This window comes from Ovis aries, chromosome 17, assembly GCF_016772045.2.
Source record: "Ovis aries strain OAR_USU_Benz2616 breed Rambouillet chromosome 17, ARS-UI_Ramb_v3.0, whole genome shotgun sequence".
NCBI classification, from domain to species: domain Eukaryota; kingdom Metazoa; phylum Chordata; class Mammalia; order Artiodactyla; family Bovidae; genus Ovis; species Ovis aries.
This window is the reverse complement of record NC_056070.1, coordinates 40,511,545-40,535,109: the sequence shown is the minus strand read 5'-3', so window position 1 is coordinate 40,535,109 and position 23,565 is coordinate 40,511,545. Positions and strand designations below refer to the sequence as shown.

Genomic DNA, 23,565 nt, shown 5'->3' with positions numbered 1-23,565 from the left:
GAAAAATCCCATGGATGGAGGAGCCTGGTAGGCTACAGTCCATGGGGTCACAAAGAGTCGGACACGACTAAGCAACTTCACTTTCTTTCAAGGGGCTAAAGAATATAACTAATCAAATTTCACTATTATATAAATTGTGTCTGCATGTTCTAATTGTTTTGTCAAATGTTGATTGAAATAAGTCTTGAATTTGAAAATATTTGTGACATTAATTTTTTTCATTGTAATTCCATTTCCCTAATAGAATTTGACCTGTTATCCATATGCTCTTTGTAAGATGACCACATCCTATAAGAATTGCTTATTCAAAATTATAATGTAAAAATAACTTAGTTTATAGAGTACTCACTCAATATATTTAATGTGCAGCATATATTTTTATTAGGTTAAATGGATATTTTCTTAGTTTATCCAATCTCTAGTCTGATTTCCCAAACCTTAGGTTTATTAGCATAAGAGTTTCATTATAATTCTTTTGTTAAAAATATTTTGGGGGGTAAAACTCAGAAAGGTTCAAATTCTGTACATAACTAGATTTGTTATATTGTGAATAAGGGCTTGTTTTGGCGGATTTCTTCCCTTGTAGCTCAGTTGGTAAAAAATCCGCCTGCAATCCAGGAGACCCTGGTTCGATTCCTGGGTCAGGAAGATCCGCTGGAGAGGGAATAGGCTACCCACTCCAGTATTCTTGGGCTTCCCTTGTGGCTCAGCTGGTAAAGAATCTGCCTGCAATGTGGGAGACCTGGGTTGGATCCCTGGGTTGGGAAGATCCCTTGGAGAAGGGAAAGGCTACCCTCTCCAGTATTCTGGCCTGGAGAATTCCATGGACTGTATAGTCCATGGGGTCACAAACAGTCGGACACGACTGAGTGACCTCACTTGGCAGATTGCACTTAACACTTTGTGATGTCACATAAAGTCTGATTTTTAGATAGTATTTCACATGAAAACTGTATATAAAATTTAGACCTTACCCTTCTGAAAGCAGGATGATCCATTTGCTTCAGGTGGGGAGAAGGCAGTGCAGGAGGAAATAAACTTTTTTCTACTGAAAAATAGCATCTGTCCTGTAAAGTAGCAGCTCTGACATGCAGGGCTCAGTGCACTTTATGAGGCAAGCACTCCTGCATGGCCCCCACCTGGATCCAGGTGTAGGTGGCTACCAGCACCTCATCCCCTCTATGGCGTTTCCTACAAACATGAACACCTTACCCATTTGAGAACCTGGTTAATGTCTTAAGCATTCCTGAATTTCCTAACTCGTTTCTTTACTTCCATTCATCCCTGCAGTTTGCTGGGATGTTTGAAATGCCTTCTATGTGTTTCTCTTATTACAGTTTTCCACTTGTTGCTTCATAAATAAAACATAAAACTTAGCAGCTTTTGTACATGTGGTGACATAAAAATATCTAAATAATACACTAGGACCTTTTTTTTTTTTTTTTAAGCTATGGGTTATTGATGAGAAGAAGTGGAAACCTGGGAGAGTGGATCACACGGTCGGCTGGCCCCTGGACAGGCACACCTATGGTGGCTCATTCCTCTACCACCTAAATGAAGGGGAGCCCTTGGTAGCACTTGGCTTTGTGGTGAGTCATATGCCCATGATGGGAAGTTCCACTGTGAGAGTCAGTGTTCCTCAGTGTTACAAAACCAGGGTATCACATCTGGAGACTGTGAAAGGCTGGTCACTTAAAGCTTCCTTTCTGCTTTATCCATGCATGAAATGCTTATGGCTGTTGTCAACATCAGTCCACTTCTGCTACACGCCAGACACTGTGCTGGGTGCTTCCCTGGGAATGCTGTCCCATAAGATTCCCATGAAGTCTGTCCATCCTTATTTTACTTATGGGAAACCTCAAGTTCACATAGGCGAAACAACCTTCCCAAACACACCCAATTAAGTGACAGAGGCAGGACTCCCGCCCAAACCTGTCCTACCTGAAGCCTGTGTCCACCAAGGCATGCCATCACTGGAAATGCAGTCCACATCAGGTTTGAACCTGTAACTTTTTAACAGGAACCTTTTCTCCCCCTTGGTCACTTACATCTTTGCAATAAATTATATCTTGACCATTACAGGGAATGGAAAAACAATATGAGTCACTGCACCTTGCCATTGGTTGCAGCTTTATAGTTCAATGTCGATTAGACTTGTATATGATAGGTTAAATTTGTGCACTAGTGGTGTGTTCAGTGCATTCCTTTTGTTTATTTTTTATAGTGATTTAATCTCAGAGCAAAAAAGCTTGGTTATTAATTTCAGCACTTCATAATACCATGTAAAATATAATCTCTGATATTTCTTGCCCTCTTTATAAATATGATTATATTCGGTTTCTTAATTTTTGCCTCAGTGTACTAGATAGAGCTTATTAGTTGATTTCTAGAGTTGGTGTTGATAAATGAATAATAAATTATTACAACTCCTTTTGTAGATATATAATGCATGACACCTACCTACAAATATTTTTTAATTTTAATTTTGATTTAGAGAGTACAGTAATTTATTAATATGTTCTAAGTATTTTAAGTTTGCAAGTTATAAAAACATGGTATGTATTGTTTACCCTTCTTTTCCAAGGAAATTTTATTTGGATTATTTAATTAAATTTGGATCATTGCATATATTTCTCTAAGTCCTTTGAGAATAAGAATTTTAATGTATATGTTTTCAGATAAATAATTGCCCATACTTCATCTTGATATAATTTGAAATAGCAATGTCTGATTTAAATATAAACATTTTAAGGTTGGTCTGGACTATCAAAACCCGTACCTTAGTCCATTTAGAGAGTTTCAAAGGTGGAAACACCACCCCAGCATCCAGCCAACATTGGAAGGTGGGAAGCGGATTGCCTATGGAGCCAGAGCACTCAATGAAGGTGGCCTTCAGGTAACTCTGCCTTCTTTTTTATTCCTTATTTCTGTATTGGGGAATGCAACGTCGAAACATGAGGTCGCAACTCTAGGTGAACAATGGAAAGTTATCTCCTAGGGAGAAAATGTAAGTAACCAAGCAAAGCACCCTAGTGCTTATAAAACTGTACCTACCACACCAGAGTTAAATAAAGTATACCATGGATTTGGTTTTAAGGATATACTTGTTTCAAGAGAAAAATTCATGGGCCTTTTTTTGTTTGTTGGTTTGTTTTTAACCAGAAAATTTAAACAAGATCTTCTCCTTTATTCCTTAGCTAGCTGCCAGGAAAGTCAAGGACAATAGTAGTTTTCAGCAAAGGTAATTAATTCATCTCAACTACCTAGTGATATCCATGCCCTTTTAGTGGCCTCTGTTAAGCTTTTACCCTTATTTGTCCTATTGTAGTGTATGTTCAAAATTAGAACTACTTCAGAAATTGGGTATCTTTTTTAATCTATTGTAAAAGTAACAAATAGATCATAGAAAATTAAGAAAAGTTAACTTAACCTTAAGTGAAGTTCTAAATACATTCATAAAGTCAAGTAAAATCACAACTAAATTATGAATGGAATTGCTAGAGTTCTAAAATAACACTGTCCCTAAGTTCCGTTGCTACAGGATCACCACTCATGAGGTTTTTATTTCTAGAGTAGTTACTCATTTGCAGTAATTTTTGTTAAATTCCCTGTGTTCAAGCCCATTAAACTCTTTTGAATAATGTCCACAATAGCTACTGCCACCCTAATGCTACTCTTTCATTTCTAGTATAAAGGCTTCTGTATACTCAGCAGTACATACAGATTCGTATTTACATCATCTGCCTGTTCACTTCAACGCCCCAGATGATCTTTAGATGGGCAGGAAGAGATGATCCGCCCCCGCCCCGCACACACGCACACTTCTTACCTAAACTTTTCTGATTTAATTAGTCAGAAATTCGGAAACTCCCATTAAGTTTTTGAAGACCCTTAAGACGCAAAAATTGAGAACATTGGATTTTATTTTGAGTATTACAAGTGTTATTTTGAGTATAACAAATATTACATGACTTTTTATTTCTCTTTCCTCTGCACCAAAGCTTTCTAATTAGAGAGCTTCATCTGGCAGACTGTCACCAGTTCAGTTCAGTTCAGTTGCTCAGTCGTGTCCTACTCTTTGCGACCCCATGAATCACAGCACGCCGGGCCTCCCTGTCTATCACCATCTCCCGCACCCACCATTTTCTCAGCAGAGACTCATGGCGTACTTTAGGAAGCTTCCAGAGAAGGAAATATTACATGACGAGGAAAGAGCCACTGTCTCTTTTTTCATTTTTACTCTGTAGATTAGATTACAGTACATTTTCCCGTGCTAACTATCCACAACCTAGCTGCTACATTCTGGGACTAAACCAAAACATCACCACCTTTGATTACATTGTTTTTCATCAGAAATGTATACGGAGGTCCAATCGTCTTAAGATTTATTTCGGAAATTCAGTTTACTCTTAGGTTAAGTAAAATATATTATTTAGGGTGGTAGCTAATTGTGGTGATACCATGATTACAATCTAGGTTTCCATCCCTGAACATCAAGGTAAAACAAAAGGGCACGTAGAGTTAAGATAACATTCTTGGTAAATCCTGTGTTACCCAGAATGGCTATAAAAGCAGATCACAATTTACATAATAGTCTTTCAGGTTTAGAGAATATTTTTAATTATGACATGGATATGTATAAATAACATTTTATTTAAATGTTGATCTGGTCTTACATATTTCTCATGTAGGTAAGTCATGGGGAGGGAGATGGAAAAATCCTTAATAGAAAAAGAGTGACAGTTCTGATCCTCATTTTCATGGAAGGGGAAAAACTGCTTTTGCTCCGATTTTTCCTTTAACTATATTCATTCTCATGTAATTTTTTTTTTTTTTCAGTTTTTCTCTACAGCTTTAAAAGAGGCTGTAGTGTGGAGTTTTTAGTTTTAGAGTGTTTGTTGAATCTGAACTAACAAATGCGCTTTCTTTCTTTCCTCAGTCTATACCAAAGCTCACCTTCCCTGGGGGTTTACTTATTGGTTGTAGCCCTGGTTTCATGAATGTTCCCAAGATCAAAGGCACTCACACAGCAATGAAAAGTGGTATTTTGGCAGCAGAATCTATTTTTAATCAACTAACTAATGAAAACCTCCAATCAAAGACGATAGGTAAGAACTTCCTATGTATTCTCAGGTTCTTCACAGGGACATTTAAAAAGAAGCTATTTAAACATACACTCAGTGTGCACATAGAGGACAATAAATACAATTAAGAATCTTGGTCTTTATGTTTATTTCACTGGGTACTGGAAGATGCTTACCGTGTCTGTCCCTTTACACAAAGCACAGAGATGCGTGCTGGGCAAAGAAACCACTCACATTGAGCGAGGTTTTTATGGCCACCTTCTAGTTTATGAACGTGGAAAGTGGAGCAGCGCCTGTGGTGTCCTGGCCCCAGGAACACGATCAGCATGAGGACCCCACATCACATCACACACACGCCCCCAGATGTTTGTTCCTGGGCAGGCAGAGGAGTTATGGCTGCAGGCTCCACAGGCCTGGCCCAAGGACCCCTCAGGAGACCGTTCATCTGAGGACAGCCTCTTCTCAGGCAGTCTCATCTCCTCCCCAAGAATGGCGGGACCTGCCCTGCCCTCTGCCTTCACCTCCTTTCACTCTCCTTTCTGGTCCTGTTACTGCTTCCCAGGTCCTGGGAGTGCCAGGCACCCATGAGTTCCCTGCACCTCTGCTCAGATCTCTCTAGTGGCTCCATGTTGATGAGTGAATCTGCAGCACACACACACACACACACACACATACACACACAGCACGCCCAGCCCCAGCCCCTCTTGCCATATGGTATTTTCCACCTTTCAGCAGAATCGATCAACTTTATCTCCTGCCTCCTGGATGGAAAATCAAGAGCAGGGGCTTCATTCCCTGTAAACCACAAACAACAGTAGCAACTCAGTTCTTGATTTACGCCGTACTCCATAGAGTCCAGTAACGTGATGCTTGCCCAGTAGGTTGTACCTTCAGGTGTCCTGGAGGCGTGGAGGCCTGGGCAGGGGGGAGGGGGAGGAGCTGCAGGGGACAGAATCCTCACCAAGGGTGTGTCCCAGGGGTGCTCTCACTGCACACGGGGTTCCATACCGGAAGGGTGGAGTGAGCAGGTCACCGAGACCAGGGGGAGCAGTGGGGCTGCTCACCATGGAGCTCACAGGAAGTAACCAGAACTAAGACATCCTGCTAGACGTTAAATGCAAGCCCTGAGCTTTAGGCATTGTCAGGTGTTGTCATTTTCGAGGGCTATCACAACAAAGCACCACAGACTGGGCGGCTTGCTTGTTCTGAGTTCCCCACGCCAGCAATGGGAAGTGAAGGTGTTGGCAGGACCACTCCCTCTCCAGGTTGGTTTCCAGCTTCCGGGAGCCCTTGGCATTCTTGGCTCCTGGCACAGCAACTCCAGCCTCTGCCCTGGCATCCTCTGAAGTCTTCTCTGTGTGTGCCATCTTGTTAAAACACCCAAGGAGGGCCCAGTCCACTCCAATATAACCTCGTTTTAACTCATTACACCAGCAGCGATTACACCTATTCTGACTCCATCTGAGACAACCCAGCGTGACCCTGTCTGAGACACCTCAGGGTTACGACATCAAAATGCCTCTCGGGGTGGGTACAGTGCAACCCATAGCAGGTAGGAGGGTTTCACTGATCAGTTCTGAAATTTCTCACGTTCATAAGTAGCATGAGCTCTCTTAGCTTCCTTTTCAGCTTCACTGAATTTTGAAACTTATTTCCCATGCTACCAGTTTGGCCTTACTGCCTTGCCTGTTAACACCACATCAAATGGGTTCTTTTGGGGTGATTTATGTATAAATTTGTGTATAAAATATTCTTCAAGTGTAGTCTTACATGACCACCTGCTTTTTGTAATTACGTAAGATGCATCACTTATTTTGGTAGCCAAGTACCTTGACAGTAAGACTCCTTGAGGCAATTTAACACAATATTTCTTTTTTTAATAAAAAGGGCTTGATGTAACTGAGTACGAGGACAATTTGAAGAAGTCGTGGGTGTGGAAAGAGCTCTATTCTGTCAGGAACATCCGACCGTCCTGCCACAGCATCCTGGGTGTGTACGGAGGGATGATTTACACTGGAATCTTCTACTGGATATTCAGGGGGATGGAGCCCTGGACTCTGAAACATAAAGGTAATTCTGGCCCCTATGAGCATGAGCATTAGTTATTAACTCGGGAACAGGATCCAGTCAGTAGAAAGAAGGGGAATTTTCTTACTTTACTGTTCTAAACTTGCCATATGAGAGAAATTAATTCAGTGTTGAGAGAACAGGGTATTGTTTTAGGAGGGCTAAAATCTTGCTTCTTCAGTATAATGTTTACAAGTTATTAAATGTCTAAGGAAGTACTTTAAAATTAATTCTATTTTTACTGAAAATCTTCCTCAAAACTTTGGAAGGGTCTGACTCAGATAAGCTCAAGCCAGCCAAGGACTGCACACCCATTGAGTATCCAAAACCAGATGGGCAGATCAGTTTCGACCTTCTGTCATCCGTGGCTCTGAGTGGTACCAACCATGAACACGACCAGCCAGCACATCTGACCTTGAAAGATGACAGCGTGCCTGTCAACAGAAACCTGTCCATATATGACGGGCCCGAGCAGCGATTCTGCCCTGCAGGTTAGTACGTTCATTTCTACCTGTGCTCCAAGCATCTGCTTTAACACATCAAAAACAGGCTTCCGTTATTTTAAGAAATTTCTCCTCCTATTGCTTAGAAACTGTAAATGACTCCTACATCTAGATTCCTTTCGAAAACCATTATTCTTACGGTTCTTACTCTCATTAGCAGTTTAGAGTAGGGATCTCTTAAGCCTAATTTAGACAGCATTTCTCAGAAAAATCGTTTACCCTCAGCCCAAGGTGAGGGTTGTAGGAAAAAGCACCAAACATCTCTCTCCATATTCATGTGACTTAAATCATTTTTGTCACAGCTGCTCCTGTGTGTATGCTCATGTTTAGTTGCTAACCTGTATGTTACCCCATTGAATGCAGCATACCAGGCTTCTGTCCTTCACTGTCTCCCAGTTTGCTTAAATTCACGTCCATCCAGTCCATGACGCTATCTAACCATCTCTGCCACCCTCTTCTCCTTTTGCCAGCATCAAGGTTTTTTCCAAGAGTCAGCTCTTCACATCAGGTAGCCAACGTATTGGAGCTTCAGCTTTAGCATCGGTCCTTCCAGTGCATGTTCAGGGTTGGTTTCCTTTAGGATTGACTGGTTTCTATGCTGACATACACACGCACATATACACATATGGTATGAATGTAGATATCCTAAAATACTAGATTTTGGCCACATGCAGCCAAGGGAAATGCTTCTAGACTTTAAATCTATCATGGATACTGTATCTTTTAGTGCTAAGCTTTCAACTAGAATTATAGTAGGAAGTGGTCTCCAGTGGTGGTGAGACAGACAGTACTCAGGTGTGTGGAAACCAGTGTACTCTGGACAGGGGGAGGGCCGTGACCATCTCTGACTTTCGCTCCTAACCCTGTCATCTCACTGGCTTGTAAATTGAGGGTAAGAGTTGATCTTTGCAGCCATAGCCACGTTCTTATGAGCAGATCTCATTTTATTGCACTTGGTGGATGTTGGGCTTTTTAAAAATTGAAGATCTGTGGCAGTTTTGCATTGAACAAGCTGACTGGTGCCATTTTCCCAACATTTGCTCACTTCACATGGCACATGAAATTCTTACAAAATTCCACTTTCTCACTGTATTTGATATTGAGATCAGTGATCTCTGATGTTACTACTGTGACTGCCTGAAGGCTCAGATGGTAACACTATAATGTAACTGCTACACTGGGAACAAAACCCCCATGATGCACTCTATTTCACTGTATTGTGGTGTCTCCTGTGCAGGCCTGTATATAACATCACATTCAGAAACTGCCCAATGACGAGTTCCCTTGTTACTTACACCAGCTCAGCCACGTGCTGCCACACCTTCTGCTTTTATCACATCTGATTTTAAACAATAGCAAAGGCACACACCCAGATCTTTGTAATATTCCCTGTGGGTAAATGTTCCGTCAGCAAACCTCGTGGGTTTCTGTGCCTAGTTTCTCCAGGACTTCAGCTTCTACTTTGAAGTTAGCTGCTGCACCACGTTGTCTGTTTTTCCTCACAGGCGTCTATGAATTTGTCCCTGTGGAACAAGGTGATGGATTTCGGCTACAGATAAATGCGCAGAACTGTGTGCACTGTAAAACATGTGATATTAAGGATCCAAGTCAGAACATTAACTGGGTGGTACCTGAAGGCGGAGGAGGCCCTGCGTACAACGGAATGTAAACTGCAGCTGGCTTCAAGGTCTCTAAAACAGATGGCAAACTAACTTCCAGTATTTGGAAGTTCACAGGTGTCAAAATATCTTAAAATATATTAGTGATCAGTATTCAAACAATAATTACCAGTGAAATCATTTTATAAGATTATGAATATTTCTCTTAAATAAAACTCTGTTAAGTGCTGAAGCATCTATTTACTTCTCCAATTCTTCCAAGATTCAGCACCAAAAGCAGATACACCATCAGCCTGTAATGTACATTTATTTAACTTGTCAAGTTCAACACTTCATGTAAAGTGTGTATTATGTTGTAGACCAGAGGCTGGCATCCAGCCCACCACTCTTCCTACAAACAGTACGACGGAGCCCAGCAACGCCTCCTGGTTTACATGCTGTCAGTGGCTGCTTCTGAGCTCCAAGTGCAGAACTAAGTAGCTGAGACAGTAATGTCTGACCCTTTAGAGACGCCGGCCAGCCCAGAGCCTGTACTGCAGACAGATGCATCAAAGAACTGAGAAAAACAATACACAGACTCAGGCTTTTGTCTGTTTATTCAAACACGATGTGTGTTTAGGAGTTTAAAAACAAGCTGGAAACACCATTATCCTTTGAATAATGCAGAGTGTCACTGAAGAGGGAATCGACGCCACTGGAGTTTGTAACACTGGTGTGTTAAACAGTAAGTCCCTATCCATATTCCTGGACTGTAAACACAGGGAACCGAAGTATCAGAGGGAGCACAGGAGGGATCACACCGAACAGACAAACCGTTTAACTGTCTTCCTCGCTCATACAATCAACACACACTTAAGCAAAACTGAATTCCTCATCAAGCAAACATTTTTGCATAAGCTGCCTTTTCTTTATCTTTCTGTGCCTTTATCTTTTGCTTGACCTTCAGCAATTCTGCCTGGATAGCTGTAAAATAAATATGGAGTATGAGTTATTTCTCAAAACATCCAAAAAATTAGGTTGACCAAATTGATGCTTTAGTATGGTTTAAAAAAAAAAGATAAACCTCTTCTCCTGAACAGTAACTGAGCCCTGTTAACAGAGCATGATTTAGAAGACTGTCCACCAAGAGAACCAACAATTACACGCAGATATGCCTTCTCCCTTCCGTTTAGAGGCGGCTCTAAAGTGCCTCCCCAGTTTCATTTACCAAAAGACTCACTCAAGATATATTTCAATATCTAGACTGATGATCACTATTTGTAGTTGGTTTATTGGGAAAGCTTATTTTTGTCACAGCTTTCCAAAACTTTCCTACAACATATCCAGTAGCTATTCAGGATATGTCCACATTCAGCTTAAGGAATGGTCCCAAACATTAATTAAATCTGCCATTAATACTACCTTCTAATGCTGCTCCTTCATCTAGCATTACAGGACAGTAAAGCAAATAGTCCAGATACGTGCAAATAAGTGTTCTGGACAGAGACTAGACTAAGCTGAGGGCGGGGCCCTGCCTCACTGCAGTGTGATTGGACCCTAGCCCCGTAACACGCCTTCTGTAGCATCTGCTTAACAAATAAATCTCTTTAATGGCAAAGGGTACAGTGGCTCACAAGGATGAATTCTTAAAAAACAAAGTGAACTTTCACTCCAAAAACTGCCAACTTACCTTTATCTTCTGGTGCTATTTCCTGAGCTTTCTTAAGATCAGCCTTTAATTGGGAGAGAAACAAAAGAAAAAAAAAAAAAGATTATGATTCATGAAAGCGGTTTGTTTGTTTTTTTAATTAAAATTTAGAACAAAGTTTTACCAATGCTTGATCATATTCTTTTAATCCTTGCCATCCTTGGGCTCTACGGTACAGTGCTTTGGTATTTGATGGGTCTATTTCAAGGGCCTACAAAAAAATTATAAAATCAGTTTTTTTTTAATCCAAACATTGAATACTAAATATATATCTTAGATTTCAATTTACTGTCAGCTCCAAATCAATTCTTCACTGCTTTGTGACAACAACGCTAGACCCAGAGAGCCGCCTCTGCCTGCTGACAAGTTGTTTGGTCAGCAGAGGGCGTTAAGGGGACACGGGCAAGGAACCTGTGCCCTTTCCAGGCTTCTGCAGGCGGGCTCCTCAAGCACCCAACCTCCCTGCCATCCAGCGAGGCAAGGCCACCGCCTTCGCAAGGACTCTGGATCTCAGCCCAGCCCAGAGGGAGTGGGCACTCCTATGTTATACATACAGATGCACATATAAATACATATATACCTGCTGTTGCCATATTCCTCAGGGTTCTCTTTACTAGCCAACCTCCATTACTCCAATTCCCTTTTTAATCTATTTTATAGTAAACTTTCTCTACAGAAATTACTGTGTAATACCTATCTTCTGATCGGGCCCTAGCTGATAGGAAAAAATATTCTGAATAAAAATTTGTATATATTCATTTAAGCTGACATCCAAGTTTTTTGCAGGAACATGAGTAACTTAATAGGCTTCTCCTCTGAAACATTTTAAAAATAATATATTTATTTAACATCTTTTAAAGGTCAGCACTCAGATTTTACTGAAAAGGGTATATGACTTGCCTCGCAAAGGTCAAGAAAGCAATCCAGAGTGAAGAGCCACCTTGTATTCTGCTGCCTGCTCCCTTCTAAATACTCTTACACCTTATTCCACCTACCCCATAAACTGGGACCTCATTTCATTTCTACTTGCTCGCGCATAGCTGACCTGTGTACACCAATTAGTGGGCAATATACATAAAAATGACTGGAGGTGGTCTTTCTGAAATATATGTTCTCGTTTGAAAAACCTGATCAAACACACTGTCCTAACTACTATGCTTAAGGAGGGAGTGGGGCCACTTTCCAGCTCTCTGCATCAGCACTGCTGACATTCCCATGAAGGCAGGCAGCCTTCCTGTGTGTTCCAACAACACTCTTCCCCCCAGAAGAGTCCTGACAACCCTAAACTGAAACGGACTCCCTCTCCCACCAAGAAAATTCCTTGACGAGAGGGTCCGTCTTTCAATCAAAACACCTAAGCGCCTATCAGCTGCTTAATCTGTGCCCAACACTGCGCTTAAAATGCTTTACACACATAACACAGTCTTTGTAACAGTCCCAGGAGGAAAGCAGTATTACCACTTAACACAAAGAAATTAAGATTCTAAAATTAAGAACCTCCTCAAAATCAAAAAGTGACAGTGGTCTAAGAGAAAAACCATGTCTGCTGACTGACTCCACAGCCACGTTCTTAATCATTCCTGGGTTTATCTTCCAATGTCTGGCACATAATAGGTGCTCAACAATTAATAAATGAGCTGGGAAAGACAGTATCTTCACGGGAAGTTAAGTGATCGCATGTTATAAACTAAATGAATGGTTTGAGAGGAAGAACTGAGATCCAAAATATTTAGATGTAAGAACATCAACAGACTCACCTCCAAACAGCTATCGACTGCGCCCTGCCAATCGGACATCTTCAGTTTGCAAGCGCCAATATTCAGCACACAGCTCAAAGCGACAGGCTGCAGCTTTGCTCCATCTGCGACCTCAGCAGCAGCCCGGGAGCCTTCCACATACCTGGAGAACAGCCCCGTACAAGCAGCAAGCAACACCCCATTAAGACACTCTGCCTGTGACTCACTCATAACTCGTCAGTTTTGACATAAAAGTTCACTGATGCTAATATTAATACTCTTAATGACCACCATCTTTTTGTTAAATGCTTTCCTTTAGAAGATTTTTTTTTGTTCCAACTTTTTTTTCCCAAAATGTTAAAAGACACCAACTTAAGAACAATCCCCAAACCTAAAGATTACATATACTATTAACACTTTTCTATTTGTAAAATGAAGGTTTTAGCAACCACTTTCCAATGTAAGTAGGTTTGGGACTAAGGCTGTCATTGCAGGAGCGGGACTGGAGCGGGAAAGGTGAGGAAACCCGCAGTGGTGACTCCGACTCACCCTTTACTGTAGTTCCCATGAAAGGGGCCCGGCAACAATGCATGTACCTGGTCCTGACAGTCTAGTCTCTAGTCTCCCTCAGTGAAAAGGATCTGGGCTCCTGAGAGAAACTCACATCTGGACAGGAGGTTACATATAAGGTGAGCCCGGACCATCTTGTGGCAGAAAGCAGGCAAGTGCCCACAGACTAAGAGGAACATGTCAGATGCTGCCAAGGGGCTTCCACTGGGCAAATCCAAAACCTTGCAGCATCAGAAAGAATGATGGGAACAGTATAATAGGCTGAACTGAAAAAAATAATCCATGGATCTATAGTAATACTAAGAAAAGGGGTAAGGAGTCCTTTCAAACAGAGAAGAATGACAGCTAGTAACTGCAGAATGGCTGGTAAAATCAGAAAATCACAGTTCTGCAAGCCTCAAGGTAGTAACTGATTCAGGCAAAGGTCTTCAGTGATGCTGAGACCACTGGATGAATTCCTAGAAACTTAGTCATACAATCTCACAGCACCACTGCACAGAGGACGTCTTATTTATTTAAAAGGTAAAGGTACTTTTATAATAGAGACACATGACTAACACCACTTTAACCAAGTGCCAGAACTCAAAATAAGCCAAACTGCCTTGTGCCTTCAGGACATGATACAGAGGATACAGACACATCATCTATCCTCTTGCTATCTTTAACCTCAAACTAATCTGGAGGAAGCAATAAAAACATACAGGTGATATTCCCTATGACAACTGGCCTAGACTCCACAAAATGGAAATGACTTAAAAGATTAAAGATTAGAGAAGCCTTAGAGACATAAAAACAAATGATACAATGGATACTGGAGTTGAAAATGTCCTCATTTGGGTGGGAAATACTGATACTTGCTAAAGTATTGAGGGGTAAAGTGTCACGGTATCTACAACTTTCTTTCAAAATGATTCTGCAAAAATAAATGTGGCCGAAGTTAAAAATTGGTGAATGCAGATAAAGGTACATGAGTATTCATGTACTATTCTTAATTTTTCCATATTCTGAAATTTTTCAATTAAGAATCTGTAGGCAATTAAAAAAATGCAACTAAAATTTCAATATACCTGGTTATTCTCCAAGTAATAGGCCAAAAATACAAAAAGCAACTCCTGAATTTCACTTTGTAATTCAATTTATAAGTTATTAAATGCAATTTATTAAAAATGTTTTATTACCTTAAAACTTTTGTGTATTTTTTAATGGCCATCTCCCAGTTCTGGGATTTGAAAAATGTATTTCCAATGTTTTTTAAGTCTTCTGATATTAATAAAATTTTATCTACCTGTAAAAAAGAAAGAATACAAATATGGGGGGTTTGAGTATGTAATGCAGTTTAGTCCCAAGTTCTATCTTTAAGACAGGCTGACAAAAAAAGCTCAAAATTTTAGCCCTGGGAATTCCCTGGTGGTGGTCAGGACTCTGCTTCCACTGCAGAGGGCGTGGTTCCCCTCCTCATCAGAAAGCCAGGATGCCACGTGCCACATAGCATGACCAATAAATAAGTAAAATTTTAAAAATTTTACTACTAAATTTTCTTTAGCAGTTTGGCCAGTCTGAAAGCGTTTGTTAGTTGCTCAGTCGTGTCTGACTCTCTGAGGAGACTGTAGCCAACCAAGCTCCTCTGTCCATGGGATTCTCCAGGCAAGAATACTGGAGTGGATTGCCATGCCATTCTCCAGGGGATCTTCCCAACCCAGGTATCCAACCCCAGTCTGCTGCACTGCAGGCAGATTCTTTACCATCTGAGAAAGCCCAAAATCTTAAATTACTCACATCTTTTAAATCCACATCTGCGTCCTCGGGGAAATCTGGGTGACTGTCACCAGACCCATCCTTTGGGAATATTCCCCAATCATCTCCTTCTTTCAGTTCTCCGCATTCTGCAATAACGCACAACTGTAAAAATAACCCTCAATTGTAGAAGCGCACTACTGCATTAATGATTATTTTTAAAAGGTCTGGGTTTAAAAGCTCTACGGCTGCAAGTCATGTGCAGCACTGTCTACATCGCTTCCTGGCAGCGCACCTGCTGTGACTGCAGTAACGCACTTTACACACTGGCAGGGGCACAGCAAATCCCTACTGTGGACGCACTCACTGCAGCCAGTACTCAGTGTACAGCGTGAGTGGACAGTTTCACCGTTCCCTCAGGCGTTGCGCATGCTTTCAGCTGACTCTTCCCTTCGCACACTGAGTGACAGCACACCCCCGCAGGTCTGACTCTCCAGTGCCCACTCCCAACCCTGTGGATGCAGGGTGTCTGTGATGGCTGTGGTGATCCACAGACATGTGGAACACAAGGATCTTTGCAGTGACAGAATCTAGTCCAAACCCTTCAGTGATTTATACAGGATGAGAAACCAGGTCAAGGAAAGTGAAATCACAAGCGCAAGGCTAGACCACAAGTTACATGGCAGAGGAGACCAAAGGACTCCTGGTTTCCTGCCCTCTCTGTACTCTGCGCCCGTAGTCACACCAACTCAAAGTTCTACAGGCTTAGGAGACTTCAGTTATCAAAATCAGCAAGACTGAAGTTAAAATAATAAGTCTCTTTTTAAACTGCCCTCATCTTTCCCACAGTAGAAAACAGCTTCAAACAAAAAGCGGCAGGTCCAGGCTTCTAGAACAAGAGCCTTCTGGACATTTTTCAGCCAGCAATCACCCTTTTACCTACCCTTCTCTAATCCAGCAGCTAAGATAATATTACCATCTTGCTACTCACTTTGGCAGGTTTTTCACCTTTCACCTCCACATTTTCCAGAATCTTTGCCACACCCATTCCTTTAATCACTTGGCCAAACACTACATGCTTCCCATCCAAATGCGGAGTCGGAACGGTGGTGATGAAGAACTGGGAGCCGTTGGTGTTGCTGCCCGCATTGGCCATGCTCAGCAATCCCTCCTTGTCATGCTGCGGGAATAAACCATAAAGAAAACCAAGGTAAGAGTTCCCGCTCTACTCTACCAACCGTTCACAGAAAAGGGGGGGCCGCTGGAATACCACTTAAGAGCACATAATGTAGAGTGATTTTACTTCATTATCAAGTGTGACTTTAATTCACAAAACATGAGAGTACTTAACCACTTTTTAAACTTTAAGGAGAGCTTATGAAACTAAATTAAGATGAAACAGTGGGGGCAGGGGTGGTGCTCCTAAATCGATCACACTGAGAGCATGCTTGGACTTCATCAAGATGAAGATGCCACAGGAGGAAGTCTAGTAATTCTGCTTCACCCTTTCTTATGACTGAGGCACATTTTTTCTGAAAGGCACTCAACAGTGTTCCCACTTTCGGGCCTACATGATGATTATCTCTTCACACGTCAGCAAAGTTAGGCCCTTTCCTACTCTCCACCCATGTAACACTCATGTTAGCCCTCCCACCTGAAATGCCTTTTACCCCAAACCCAAATCTAATCCAGCTCTCAAGACCACCAAGTGTGCAGAAGAATCATGTGTCCATGCAACAGCCCCTCTTTTTCTAAAATCTTATTTTTATTTTGGTTGCACTGGGTCTTCGTTGCTTTTGTGCAGGTCTTCTCTTGTGGCGAGTGGGCCGTTCTATTGAGGTGCGCAGGCACCTCCTGGTGGCGGCTTCACTCGCTGCAGCACAGGGGCTCAGGAGCTGGGGCGTGTGGGCTTATTCGCTCTGTGGCATGTGGGGTCTTCCCGCGTCAGGGATCAAACCTGTGTCTCCTGCATTGGCAGGCGGATTCTTATCCACTACACCACGAGGGAAGTCTACCCCCTTTCTTTTGATCAACTTTTCCATCACATAAGCTGAGTTTTCATCCTTCTGGTACTTTCTTTCTCCCTTCCAAAAGTCTGGTGCTTTCCCCACAATATTAAATATTAACAACTTTATTTCCTCAGCCTCCTCGTGCCTTCTTCCTTCCTCACTCATATCCCTCCCTCAAAGGCATCTGTATTTTAGTTCCTTCTAACCAAATCTCAGCCACCTGGAGAGGTCCAGTCTGCCTAGTTCATGCACCCCTTCCCTCTTGATGTCTTCCCTAGTAATCCAGACCATAGGAATCATACCTTTCTCCTGTAGTATACACAGGTCTTGGTCAACTAGGCATTTACTTGCATTTTATTACATTATTCAGTTACATTATACAGTTGCCCTGTATGTCTTAATCTTGCCTTTTTGGCAAGATTTTATTCCTCATCATGAAGGTCTTTCCTTTTTATAAACTCTTTGGTGCCAGTGACTGTATTCGCTACAGGAAATAAACTGCTTAAAACACTGATGACATTTATTCTCAAATGATCCTAAACACCTTACTCCTGTTCCCATTTCCAAAAACCCATGTTTACTTTTGCTCTTAGATGTCCACTGTCATGACTGAATGATACCACACCCTGACCGTGACCCCAGGGTCACTGAAATTAAGCAGGCATAGGCGTCACTAAGGTCCCTTAGGAGCCTGGACATTAACCAGATCCGCTAGTCTGCAAATGCCCTGACACCCCGGACATTAGCCATGGTTTTGCTGCTCTTCAAATTTAGGCATAAAGATGCACAACTTACCATCCCTCTAATAGGAACATTTTTCCTGGAAACAATTTTGCCATATGCTGGCCACCCATGAACTCACTGGCTTTACTGCAGTGTATAAACCTGAATCACACTAAATAGTTGTTGTATTTTTGCCAATAAAATCATTGCCAGATGAGGTTTTTTTTCATATTAAAGATGTATATTTATAAATATGATACCTTTCACAAATAAAGGAGATCTAAGCACATCTGAGGCATTTATCCTAACTTGACAAGAATCCCAGACACATGACAACCTTTATTGTTAGCAACACACATTTTTGTCTACTTTACCTTATAATGGAAATTTTCATCTTCAAATTTTTCACCATAAATGCTTTCTCCACCTGTCCCATTCTGATTTGAGAAGTCTCCACCCTGAATCATAAATTTCTTAATAACTGAAAAAAAAGGAAAACCAGCATTAGAAACTACAGTACAGATGACTACAGCAATGTTAACGAATGTGTGACAATAAAGACAGCTTCTCTCCTGCTCTCTCCACCTACACGCACAACTCCAGGCTCTTCAAAAGCCTTTTCCCAATCCAAATCCCCACTAACACTCAGAGAATTAGTTCGTATGGCACCTCCCCTACAACACTGTCAAACCTCAAGACTGGATCTACTAATTTTTCTCCCATAGTACCTTGACTCTACCTTTCTTTTATAATATGGATCATAACAATCTGTCTCTTCTAGCAAACAGTTAAGAACAGCAACACCGTTTTTCTTCCGGGTAACCATGTGCATGGCTGGGCACATAATGGTTACTCAAAAATGCCTACTGAATAAACCAATTATTCCCAAGAGGCCTGTTACACTGTATTGGAATTACTTCTGCAAACGTTATTACTTAACACTGCCACCACATTCAGATTCCCCAGGACTCTGTATCTGCTTATATGACACTCATGTAGTCAGGAGACACAGATGGACGATAAAGGGAAAAGATACGGCAGAGCCTGGAAGAACCCATGTGTTTCCTGATGGGAAAGGTCACAGGGTGCCTTCTTCCCCCAGCCAAGAAAATGCAGCAACACGTGTACAATGTTGCTCCCCAGGAAAGCCCTTGAGGAACTCAGCACCCAAGGTTTCTACAGGGGCTCATCATGAAGGCACTCTCTGCCTAGCAGATACCAAAATTCCACCACATCCTCAAAAGGAAAGCAACTGTTCAGCATAAATCAAACTGAACAGTCTCAGCAGAGCTAGCCACCTTACGATTCAGAGAATGGCAAAGTGCTCTGACTTCAGGCAATTCCACCCTTGCAAGTAGATTTATGACAGCAGTCTCAGGTTTGCAATGTGAACTCTTGTCCACAGACACTTTTTTAGAATACAGGCAACTCCTTGATTTACTGTGCTTTGCAGATACTGTGGGTTTTGTTTTTTAACTTGAAGGTCTGTAGCAATTCTGCATCAGCAAGTCCATCAGTGCCATTTTTCCAACAGCATGTGCTCACTTCATGTCTCTGTCACATTTTGGTAATTCTTACAGTATTTCTAACTTTTTCATTATTATTTGCTACAGTGATCTGTGACCAGTGATTTTTGATGTTACTACTATAATTGTTCTGGCATTTTTTTTAGCAATAAAGTATTAGATTAAGATATGTATTTTTCTCCAGATACAATGCTACTGTGCACTTTAACAGACTATAGTATCCTGCACATATAACTTTCCTATGCACTGGGAAACCCGAACTTTGTAACTTGCTCTCTTACAACATTCACTTTATTGCAGTAGTCTGGAACCAAACCTGCAGTATCTCCCTGGTATGCTTATATTTGGGACTTCCCAAGTGGCGCTAGTGGTAAAGAATCCACCTGCCAAGGAGGAAACACAGGAGATGGAGGTTCAATTCCTGGGTTGGAAAGATCCCCTGCAGAAGGAAATGGCAACCCACTCCAGTATTCTTGCTTGGAATATTCCATGGACAGGTGAGCCTAGTGGGCCACAGTCCATGGGATTGCAGAGTTGGATCTGACTAAGCACAAACACACATGCTTGTATTTTGATAGTTTTGTTAAACATGAAAGTAAATCAATAGTTTAAGTAATCTAAAATCAATGTTAATTTTTTCTTAATCAAGTTTCTTTAAATACTTACGTAACTACAAATTAACTTGTTTGTTTATTCATTAAATAAATATTAAGTGCCTACTCAGTAACGATACTAGATGCTGAGGACAAAATCGTGAGAAGATGCAGTTCCTCAAATATGGAGCTACTCCATGGGGAGTACCAGCAAATCATCACTAAACTAAAGTATGACAACACAGTGAAAGGTCACCTTGTCATCACATGTCACACCAGGGATCCAAAATATGGAATCTTTAAGTCAGCTGTAGTCTTCCCAAGCAATCCTGCCCAAGAAGTAGGCATAACTTTTTGTCACCAGGCAATCAAGCTACCCAAGCTCTATTTGTTTATCATGGCCACATCCTGGTGAAACAAGGGTAACCCATTTCTCAATAAATAAACCTTAGGACCCTGCCATAATTACTTCCACCTTTCACAGCCCAACATCTATGAAACTGAGCTATAGTCTCAGATGTTAAAGCATCCTTTTTAAACTAATAGTAATTTTTAACTCTCACCCTCTCCTTAGTGTTTTCTTCCCTAACTCCCTAAGGAACAGGATTCAGTGACCTCTAAGAAGAATCAGATTCACAAAATGTATACATACTTCTATGGAAAGGACATCCTTTGAAATGGAGAGGTTTCCCAGTGGTGGGTCCAATGCCTTTTTCTCCTGTACACAACGCACGAAAATTTTCTGCAGTTTTGGGTACAATATCTGCAAACAATTCTAACACAATTCGACCAACTGAAAGAAAAAATAAAATTGTGTCAGTATGCAAAACAACTAAATAAGCACATGACAGAAGAAATGGTAAAATTATGGTGACTGAAAAATACCAAGTTTTCTTTTTTTGGTCATTTTTCTAATATTCTAATTCAGTCTACCTAAATTGAGTATCATGGATCCAGATGACTTTAAAACAACTACTTTACTACATCTTACAAAAGATCATAAACAGTAGCCAGAAGATCAGCAGCATATAAGGACACCATCATCCTCTGTCGCCCCTTCTCCGCCTGCCCTCAACCTTTCCCAGCATCAGGGTCTTTTCCAGTGAGTCGGCTCTTCGCACCAGGTGGCCAAAGTATTGGATCTTCAGCATCAGTCCTTCCACTGAATATTCAGGGTTCACTGACTCAATGGACATGAGTTTGAGCAAACTCCGGAAGATAGTGAAGGACAGGGAAACCTGGCATGCTGCAGTTCATGGGGTCACAGAGTCAGACAAGACTTAGTGACAGAACAATAACAAAGGACACCATCATTTGATTGATTTTCTCTGACATGTGCGCATAATTTTAAATCACCAAATGACCAATAGAAGAAAATACAATATCCTCTGAGTGGTCAGGCTGGCCAAGTTTTAAGTGCAGCTGTGGTCTCTGTGCTCTGTGGTACCTGCCTACTGCTGCCTCTGCAGCAAAACCTGAAAAAGTTGCCATTCTAGACAATTCCTAATGCAGGCAATAAACCCAGCACTAAATTTCAAAACAAAATGAACGCACACCTAAGTCTCCCTGCATGTGTTTGCCTGCCTTCTCAGTAAACAAAGACTGTTGCAGCCATTAAGCCATCACATTATGCTGACCTGACACTGCCGAAGAGCCCGGAGGGAACTCAGTATGGAGACAAACAGGCTGCCCATTTCCAAGTCCACCTAGCAGTCAGTTGCTGCAGCCACCCTGAACAGTGTACCCTGAGGAGACTAAGGATGGGAAAACATGGGATACTGGCCCCAGACAGCTGAGATGCACATCAAATGAATGATTTCAGTGAGCCCAGATTCTTACATCTTCCCATACAGAGAAAAGCCCTACACTCCTTAACTAGAGACACCTGGTTTTCTTTAATAAACAGTAATCTTTTTTCGATGTTCCGACCACCAGGTCTTTGTTGCAAAAATTCCTATATACCTTGACTCCTTCCTCATCTCTTTGAACAGAGCTGAGATACTCTGTCCCAGGTTTAAGGGACAGAGTTTTTTTCCTTTAAAGCAGTTGTAACGTGTTCCAGAACAGGAGCAATTAAGCTACAAAGCAATGTGAGAATTCACAAGACCTGAGGCGCCTCCAAGCTGCTACTGTAGCCTAGGCAACCACACCGCCACACAGATCTCATTTTCCCCATGCCAAAACGGAGAAAATGTCCACCAATCTGAATGGATCAGTAGTAAAGAAGAATCACTAGTAAAAAAGAAAAAAAAAAAAAAAAAACACGCAAAAGTCGCTTTGATTTATAGATAACATGGCAACTGCTGACATACATCACGTGGCAAAAGACACAGGGTGACGGGAGCCCACCAGACGCTTAACCTGGGGTTTTCAAAACAGGTTTTCGCCCTACAAACAAAATCATCTCGTTCTGTGCTAACTTCACGGTGCTAGGTGGCGGGCAGGTGCGGCCAAGTCGGAACAGATAAACCCAAAAGCTTCCAGCATTCCTCGAACAGAAATTTCCAGAAACTTCTCCACGCCCCACGGCACCAGTACAAGGTCGCGGGCGCAACCCAGCCCAGAGGCCTGGACCAGTCCAGGTCCCAGTGTGGGCAGCCGGCCCCCACCTCAGACCAGCCCCCTGCCCGAGCAGCGCTCCAGCCTCAGGGGCCCCCGACCCCGGGCGCCCCGCCTCCTCACCTCGCTCCCCTCCGATGTCCACGTCGAAGAAGACTCGAGGGTTACTGGGGTTGGAAGGCTTAGCCTGGGGGGATGGATACGACATTGTGGCTTTAGGGCGCGTGTACGACCACCTCCTAACACCGCGTGGTCTCCGTGCAGCTCGAACCCTAAAGTCACAAGGCCCGCGAAGAACGGCGGCGCTGGTGAGCTGCTTCCGGCTGGGGTACGGAGGACACGGCTGACCTTCCGGCACCGCCTCTCAACTTCCTGCGGCGCGGCCCGACTTCCGGCTTCGCTGCCCTTGGAGTCCGCTGGTGCTTGAGCTCTAGTGGTCGGCTCTGCGCTTTCTCAGCCGGGTTTCTCCTCTTTTCTGGTTCTATGAAGCTGCAGGCCCAGTTGTTTTTATTCCTCTCGCTCGTGTTTTGGGAGAGCGTTGTCAGGCTGTCACCCCGTTCCACCTTGGGGCTCCGCTGTCAGGCGAGGGGCCGGCTGTCGAAAAATCCGTGTGTCTGGGAAACGGCTGGAAATGCTCACGTTGGGGGTCGTCAGAGGTTGGAGACGACGGCCCTCAGCACCCGCCTGGCGGCGCAGCAAGCCGCGGCGAGTCGCTGATCCCTGTGCGGTGGCGGCCGTGTTGTAAATCGATTCTCTTACTTGGCCATGTGAGCGGTGGCAGGAGGCCAGGCCGAAGATTCCTGGTTCAGCTGCCTTGTAGAGTGCCCGCTTTCCCTGGGGAGCTGTATTCAAGTTTCTGATTTCGCTGCATGACCGCACACTTCAGTTCAGTTCAGTTCAGTCGCTCAGTCCTGTCCGACTCTGCGACCCCATGAATCGCAGCACGCCAGGCCTTCCTGTCCATCACCAACTCCCGCACACTTCTTAATAAAGCTTAATTCTGGAGAAGAGTGGTGCTATGGTCCTTACCACTTCATAATATTCTAATTGTTTATTGACCTATTCGTCTGTCTTCTGCCGTTAAACTCCACGAAGACAGGAATTTGGTGTTCTTTTTTCTAACCTCAACACTTCTCAGTGTCAGGCCCTGAGAAT

The 23,565-nt window shown here is 42.5% G+C and overlaps 2 protein-coding genes across 3 annotated transcripts in view; one reads left to right on the top strand and one right to left on the bottom strand.

Annotated features, from left to right (window-relative positions):
* The window catches only part of ETFDH (electron transfer flavoprotein dehydrogenase), a 39,653-nt gene extending 30,148 nt beyond the window's left edge, over positions 1 to 9,505 (top strand). For both annotated transcript variants that reach the window (XM_004017281.4, XM_012097571.4), the window contains exons 8-13: positions 1,449 to 1,589; positions 2,753 to 2,896; positions 4,940 to 5,108; positions 6,972 to 7,154; positions 7,421 to 7,642; positions 9,160 to 9,505. In XM_004017281.4, coding sequence (XP_004017330.2) covers positions 1,449 to 1,589; positions 2,753 to 2,896; positions 4,940 to 5,108; positions 6,972 to 7,154; positions 7,421 to 7,642; positions 9,160 to 9,323 — 1,023 coding nt within the window. In that variant the 3' untranslated portion in view covers positions 9,324 to 9,505. The remainder of the gene's footprint in view (positions 1 to 1,448; positions 1,590 to 2,752; positions 2,897 to 4,939; positions 5,109 to 6,971; positions 7,155 to 7,420; positions 7,643 to 9,159) is intronic.
* Positions 9,506 to 9,851: 346 nt separating this feature from the next.
* On the bottom strand, positions 9,852 to 22,755 carry PPID (peptidylprolyl isomerase D). Its single transcript, XM_004017280.6, has 10 exons — positions 22,534 to 22,755; positions 20,504 to 20,644; positions 18,107 to 18,213; positions 15,992 to 16,180; positions 15,043 to 15,165; positions 14,445 to 14,551; positions 12,718 to 12,859; positions 11,085 to 11,171; positions 10,943 to 10,985; positions 9,852 to 10,236 (listed from the first exon to the last, which is right to left on the bottom strand). Exons 1-10 carry the CDS (start codon positions 22,616 to 22,618, stop codon positions 10,148 to 10,150), a joined length of 1,113 nt encoding a protein of 370 aa, XP_004017329.2. The 5' UTR covers positions 22,619 to 22,755; the 3' UTR covers positions 9,852 to 10,147.
* Positions 22,756 to 23,565: the final 810 nt, after the last annotated feature.

Bases quoted from the DNA above. Each gene is read 5' to 3' on its own strand.
- PPID (XM_004017280.6), bottom strand. From the start codon at position 22,618: ATGTCGTATCCATCCCCCCAGGCTAAGCCTTCCAACCCCAGTAACCCT. The intron at 14,552-15,042 runs GTGAGTAATTTA...TCTTTTTTACAG, and splicing joins CAGATGTGGATTTAAAAGAT to GTAGATAAAATTTTATTAAT. The intron at 11,172-12,717 runs GTGAGTCTGTTG...ATTTTTTTGTAG, and splicing joins CAGTCGATAGCTGTTTGGAG to GCCCTTGAAATAGACCCATC.